General features: G+C 31.0%; 1 protein-coding gene across 1 annotated transcript; it reads left to right on the plus strand.

Moving 5' to 3' along the window:
* Positions 1–510: 510 nt before the first annotated feature.
* Positions 511–3,508, plus strand: LOC140973893 (endoglucanase 12-like). The gene is made up of 6 exons (XM_073437008.1): positions 511–716; positions 1,439–1,855; positions 2,188–2,271; positions 2,399–2,551; positions 2,652–2,933; positions 3,191–3,508. Exons 1-6 carry the CDS (start codon positions 522–524, stop codon positions 3,506–3,508), a joined length of 1,449 nt encoding a protein of 482 aa, XP_073293109.1. The 5' UTR covers positions 511–521.
* The last annotated feature ends 3,695 nt before the right edge of the window (positions 3,509–7,203 follow it).

The following is a 7,203-nucleotide window of genomic DNA, read 5'->3' on the forward strand; positions in this document are numbered from 1 at the left end:
ATTTTAGTTCATCTATAATGATACAAAAAGACTGTACATACACGCATCACGTGTGCAGAGTAACTAGTATATCTTAAATTTTATTATAAAATGTCGTGATTTTAATTATTCTAATTTTGTGTACAAAGTATAATTCTGGTGGAGAAAATTTTTCTCATCAAATGTCATGTTTCTGGCTTTTTTTTCCCCCATAAAAATCAGGATATTTTGGGGAAAAAAGTTGTATATTTTAGAGAATAAAACTAGTTACCATAAAATTCTTATATCTAAGTATAATACAAAATCATTCTTTATAAGGAAAAAAATGGAAAATTAAAGAAAGTAGATTTGAAATAAATTGCCCAAATAATTACTCAAATCTGCTAAACAAAATCAAGGATTCTGAAGACCAAATATTCCATACTAATTAAGTAATTAACATCTCCATAAATAACACTTCTCATATCCCTTTCACTATAAATAAATTAGCCCATGTCCCTAAAATTTGTACCATTTTATCATTTAGCAAAGTCATAGGAATAATGTCTAATTTATTTGTGTTTGGCTTTGCTTTTTGTTTATTTGTTTTGGCTAAGAATGGTGCCTCAATGGACTATGGAGCTGCTTTAACTAAATCTTTGTTGTACTATGAAGCACAAAGATCAGGGAAGCTGCCAGGGAACCAAAGAGTTCAATGGAGAGGGGATTCTGCTCTTCATGATGGCAAAAATGGAGGGGTAAAAATCTATTTTAATTTCTGTTTTTATATATAGTACTCCGGTGATTTATTAATTGTCACGAACATCTTGTGTTTTTATATTTGTACGCGATTGACTGCTATTTTTTTAAAACGAAATAAGACACTCCAAACAATTTTTCGTGGTTTCGTAAACAAAAATTTAATTTGAAGGTCGAAGTCGATAAATTTATGCATAAACAAAGAACTCAAAGAGATGTGTCTTGAAAATAAGAAGTTTTTACTGCTGATTCCAATCTTGGAATTTGAAAATTTTCCAGTTTTTACTGTTCGATATGTTAATTTTCCAAAATCAACATTATCTTTCCTATATTAGATAGAATGTACAGACCAATAACAACTCATTATTGTGTCATATATGGTAAGAAAATCTCTGTACAGAATATAAAAAAATTATAAATCACCTTAAATTTAAAAGGTAACAAAAACGAATGTACTTAAATAATTATATTATTCTAATTAATTCACCAAAAATTATATAGAAAATATATTAAAAAAATTAATTTTAATATCATCTCTAAATTTTATCGATTGTAAATAGAAAAAAAAAACAATTTATCAGTGCACTACTATTTATAAATTTAAAAAATAGTACATTATAAAATCTCAAATCAATACGATGAAACTTGCAAAAGCGTTGATTATTAGCAAAATACATTATATATATAAAATAATGATTATGCATGCTTTGGTTTCGTGCAGAATATTGATCTTGTTGGTGGATACTACGATGCCGGAGACAACGTAAAATTCGGGCTTCCGATGGCGTTCACGGTGACGATGCTATCATGGAGCGTGGTCGAATTCGGACCCCAACTCCAGGCACGACACGAGCTCAAAAATGCCTTGAATGCCATCAAATGGGGAACAGATTACCTGATCAAGGCTCATCCTCAACCCAACGTGCTGTACGGGCAAGTCGGAGAAGGTGGGTCGGATCACGCGTGCTGGCAGAGACCCGAAGAAATGACCACACCCAGAACTGTTTTCAAGATAGATGAACAGCACCCGGGAGCCGATCTCGCCGGGGAAACGGCGGCAGCATTGGCTGCTGCTGCTGTTGCTTTCAAACAATTCAATTCCAGATACTCGTCTACTCTTATCAATCATGCTAAACAGGCAAGTCGTCATATTGCTTACTAACATTTTTTAAGAATTTTAGAATCTTGGATCGATCGATCTCACTAGCTCAAATGTTCAAATGTATTTTATAAATTGCGATGATTTATAGCATATCTCACACCAAATAAGATATATTATTTGAGATGATATCTTGATTTCGAGATTCAATTGTAACAAACTTTTCCTCGAACACAAAATAAAGTTTATAAACTTATTTGTAGTTTTTTTTAAAAAAATAATAATTGCATTTACAAACTAAATTCCCCAAAAATACATGAAATTCACACACTCACACACACATGTGTTGATTGGTTGCCATTGATTTACAGCTATTTGATTTTGCTAAAAATCATCCCGGTGAGTATCACAACTACATTCCAGCAGGAGGCTTCTACTCAAGCAGTGGATACGAGGTAAAGCAATATAACAATAATCATGGAAATATTTCAATAAGAATCAACTTATAAATATATTAGTAATCACCTTAAATTCAAAGAAAAATATTAAAATTTATATTTATCATGATTTTGTATTATACAGGATGAACTGTTATGGGCCGCTGCCTGGTTAGCCCGAGCCACCAACGACAAACAATACCTCCATTTTATTGATCGACCGAACATCAGCGGAGGAACGAGAAGCATGTTTTCATGGGACGACAAATATATCGGTGCTCAAGTTCTTATCACCAAGGTCTGCACAAGTTTTTGAATTATGTATACATGAAATGAGGAAAAAAAGTAGGAAAAATTGACGTTAAATTAATATAATGCTGTCTTGTAATAAATTGCAGAGTGTTGCGGATCGGATACTTCCAAGAATTAGAAACTTTGACCAGTATAAGGCTTCTGCTGAGCAATTCATTTGCAACTGCATGCAGAAAGGAAATGGCAATGTTCAAAGAACTGGTCATGGCCTTCTCTGGTTTCAAGAATGGAATAATCTTCAGTATGTCACGAGCGCGACGTTTATCACAACGGTATATGCCGAGCTTCTTGCTAAAACAAAGGATTCCATACATTGCCCCAGAGGCAACGTTTGGTCCAGCGATTTATTCTCGTTTACTAAATCACAAGTAAGCATATATGGCTAATTTTGGTGTTCATAAGATACTTTGTATATATCTTTGTCCCGTGTAAATAGATTTCTACAGCAAATTGGATCTGATTAAACATTTTTATAAATCGCGTGTCTGAGTGGACTTGTGGGATCCGAGACCTAGCCTATGTTTTATCTAAAACTTTCACTTTTAAACTGACATATATGACTTATCATGGGGAACCCTAATTCCAAAAGCACTGATAACTTCTTGATTTTTATCTATTTTTTTAGGTGGACTACATATTGGGATCAAACCCTAAGAGATTGAGCTACATGGTAGGATTCGGAAATAACTATCCGAAAAGGGTTCATCATCGAGGAGCCTCGATTGTGTCTATAAAGAAACAGCCGGCACCGGTGGGCTGCCAAGAGGGTTTTGATTTATGGTTCCACAAAAATGCAGATAATCCGAATGTTATCCATGGTGCGATTGTCGGAGGACCTAATCAAAGCGACGAGTACGGAGATGTGAGGGAGAATTATCAGCAAGCTGAGCCTGCAACTGCAAACACTGCTCCATTTGTTGGGGTTTTGGCACGCCTTGCATGAAAAAATTATTATTACTAGATTAATTAGTATGTCCATATAGCATTTTTCCTCTTATCTAACATATGGATGAGGTCTGGACTAATGGTGCATAATTATTACCATTAGGAAATGCAATGTATCTTATGCTTATAAAACATAGAAGAAATGAAAAAACTAAATAAATTATATCTTATTGTTGTTGAATAATATTTTCATCAGCCACACTGAAAACACTCACACACACACACACACACACACACACACATATATATATAGAATTTATTTAGTTTTTCATTATCTTCTATGTTTTATAAGCATATGCTAAGATACTGTTAGGTGTCCATCGGTCCCGTACCTTCTATAGCTGGCTGGCCAACCTGCAACTTTCACCAAAACCAGAAACAATACAATATGATATGTTAGGATAAAATGAAGCTCAGACGAACAGATTTTGGCATCTCCAAATACGCAGCAAACCAAGGCGAAGACCACAAAAATTTCCCGATCAAAACTCCGGTTACTGATAACCAACTCAACCCCAAGCAAATAGCCCCTAACCACACAGCTCACCACACACAGTAAACAAACTTAACTAATGCTAGAAACGACACTGATCGAGACAACACAAGGAACCGAGGGCAGTTTCCAATCTCACACACTCTCGTATATCACTTGAGGAATAGAAAGGAAGAAGAGAAGAGAAGAGCTCACATGCACCGAGCAAATAGCACTGCACGCAGAAAAAGAATGAAGAGTACAGCGACACTTTCACGCTACTGCCTCTATCCCAAAACTCTCGCTTGGCTGCTGGGAACAATCAATATTTAAAATAAGACAACAATCTAACAGGCTAAAGCTTTAAGGGAATGGGCTTGGGGTCATTGGGTTTGGGATAAAGTTGGGCCAAACCCAACAGTTACATTGCATTTCCTAATTTATATATATTTATCCCCCATGTGTATGTTTCCAGCAAGATCTTAACCACACAGAATCATTTATGCTCGAATCTTTTGAAATGTGATTCTTCTAGAAAACCATGTGGTAAAATATAATGGGGAATTTGTAAGTATTTTCTTTAGTTTGGGCGTAACAATTTCTATGTTGTCCAGGACTTTTAAAAAAATGTTAAATAATAGAATATTAGTTAACATTATTTGATTCAATTACATCGCTTGATGACTCGTGAGGTGAGATAATGATGAACGATATCATGATAAATTTAAAGATAAGCATCATAACATAACTATTTTTTTAACTCAAATAATTATAAAACTTAAGTTAAATCATTTCCTTCATTCTTTGCCATATTTCTATGTATTGACATAATAATTTAAATAATGTAAATATTTGCTCTCCAAATAATGAAAAATTAAACTCCAATCATACCATATACAATAAAAAAAATAAAAAAAAAACTTCTACAAATTAATAATCGATAAAATAATAATATATCTAAAATAATATATTTTCTTGGTCCCAACTTGGACCAATTTGTTAAATTTATAATTTCGACAAACGTAACTAATAAGGTAATATATAATTTTTTGAAAAAACCTTATGTAGAATACATGGTCATGTTATTATCATAAATCAATATTTCTCTACAATTACAAACATAACTAAGGCAATTTAGTAAAATATTATTGTTGTTTAATTTTTTTAATCTCAATATATTTGGATTTCATCCTTAACATTTCTCATTGCATCCAAAAGCTTCGGTGTTCAACTAAAAAAAAAGCTCTGGTGTTGCATTCTCGAACTACAACAAAAGAATTTATCTCTATTATTGTTTAATATATACTAGTACACCGACGCACGTGTTGCGTACTTGTACGATATTTTTTATAATTTATTTGGTTTATATTTAAATGATGATCAAAATATAATTATAAGAAATAGTGAGTGGCTACACTGTAATTTTGATATATGAACTAAAAAAATAAATAGAAAAAAAAAGAATAATAAAAACTCAAATAGGAATTGAACCCTTAAGAAACAAAGATTTTATCCGTTAAACTACATGTGATNTAAAAAGAGTGTACGTTTTCGTTCCTATTTTTCTCGTCGGCACAAAATAATTTACGTTTCTCTCTCTTTCACGTGCAAACTAGGTCGTCCAGCTACATGGTTCTTACCAATTGCTCGAATACAAGTGTCGAATGAGGATAAAAATAAGAAATAATGTCCAATAAAAAATTAATAATGGATTCGTGAAATCTTTAACGTCGTTTTACTAGAATTTTAAATGTCATTTTACTAATCAAAAGTTTGAAATAATACAGCTGGGACGCAGCAAATCGATTTTAATAATCCAAAATCTTAATTATTTCAATATGCATATCATTTTCAGATAACAACACACCTTCTTAAAAAATAATGGTACTACGAGTGAGAGAGTCAAATTGATCGAAGTTAATTATTCAACAATTATATTATAAAATTGGCGGGTCATGACACACACATGTGGTTAGTAGAAAAATGGATAAATAAATATGTCGCACAGGGTTTTTTCCATATAATTTACGTAACTAACGCGTTTTATAAATCATTGTATATGCTGAAAGATTTACTCAGTACACATCGAATGATAGTAGTTGTAGGTATTAGTATCATAAAAATTTGGAGAAGTAAGTAAAATAAATAAATAAATTGAAAACTATCAATTTTTTTTAAAATTGAAATAATAAAAAAGAAGATATGGTAAAAAGAGAATCGTATAATATAAAGTTAAGTGATTAAATAATATAATTGAGATAATAAAACAAAGTTTCACGACATTCTAGAGTATGAGTTTAATTAATAGTATAAACACTATAAGTATTAAATTTTATTATTAAAAAAACTTGGGTTAAAGTTATAATGTACAACTAAAGTTGTTTGCTTAGACTAATTAATGGTTCCAATTATTAAAGCTCGATCTCAATTCGAATTTTGGATAATTTGAAACTTTTTATTTGAATCTGAGTTCATCTCGAAATATTTAAACTTTTTTGCAAGATATTTGAACTATTGTTCGGTAATAAATATTCAGAATGCTCAAATATATTTATTCTATATATAATTATATTAAATAATAATTAATGAAATATTAAATACACGAACGAATAGTGAACTATCGAACTAAATAATAATTGCTTGAGTTCGCTCGAGTTTTATAATTTTGAATAAATCAAGTGATTTTCGAGTAGTGTGAAACAACGCTAACGTACAAGTTTGAAACAAATATATATCTATAATATTTATTAAAGTTAAACAATCTTTTATTAACTAACTTTGATATGGTGATGAATTTTTTTTTATAATTTCCAAAACACACTCTTACCATCCAACTATATTACATTTCTCTTTACATTTTATTTTTTCTCCTACCAATAATAACTTTCCAATTAAAATAAAAACAAAAAAACTTAATACTCTAATTTTTATTTCACAAAAACTCTTATGAGATTGTCGCACAAGTCAATTTAGTGAGACGAATCTCTGACATGATATTCTTCATGAAAAATATTACTTTTTTATGTCAAAANTAAAGTGCTAAAATTTTATGTAAGTTGATGTAGCTTAGTGGATATAGTATTTATTTTCTAATCATTAAGTTGTAGGTTTTATTTCTACTCATTTAAATATAAATAAAATTAATTATAAATAATATTATGCAAATACACAACGTGTGGATAGATACATTGTTATATAGAAAGTATGCACACAATATAGAG

Source organism: Primulina huaijiensis, chromosome 3 (genome assembly GCF_012295235.1).
Source record: "Primulina huaijiensis isolate GDHJ02 chromosome 3, ASM1229523v2, whole genome shotgun sequence".
In the NCBI taxonomy this organism is placed as follows: Eukaryota; Viridiplantae; Streptophyta; class Magnoliopsida; order Lamiales; family Gesneriaceae; genus Primulina; species Primulina huaijiensis.

Excerpts from the sequence above, each read along its gene's own strand:
- LOC140973893 (XM_073437008.1), top strand. The coding sequence starts at position 522 with ATGTCTAATTTATTTGTGTTTGGCTTTGCTTTTTGTTTATTTGTTTTG. Across the intron at positions 1,856-2,187 it reads TTATCAATCATGCTAAACAG|CTATTTGATTTTGCTAAAAA; the intron begins GCAAGTCGTCAT and ends ATTGATTTACAG. Across the intron at positions 2,552-2,651 it reads CTCAAGTTCTTATCACCAAG|AGTGTTGCGGATCGGATACT; the intron begins GTCTGCACAAGT and ends AATAAATTGCAG.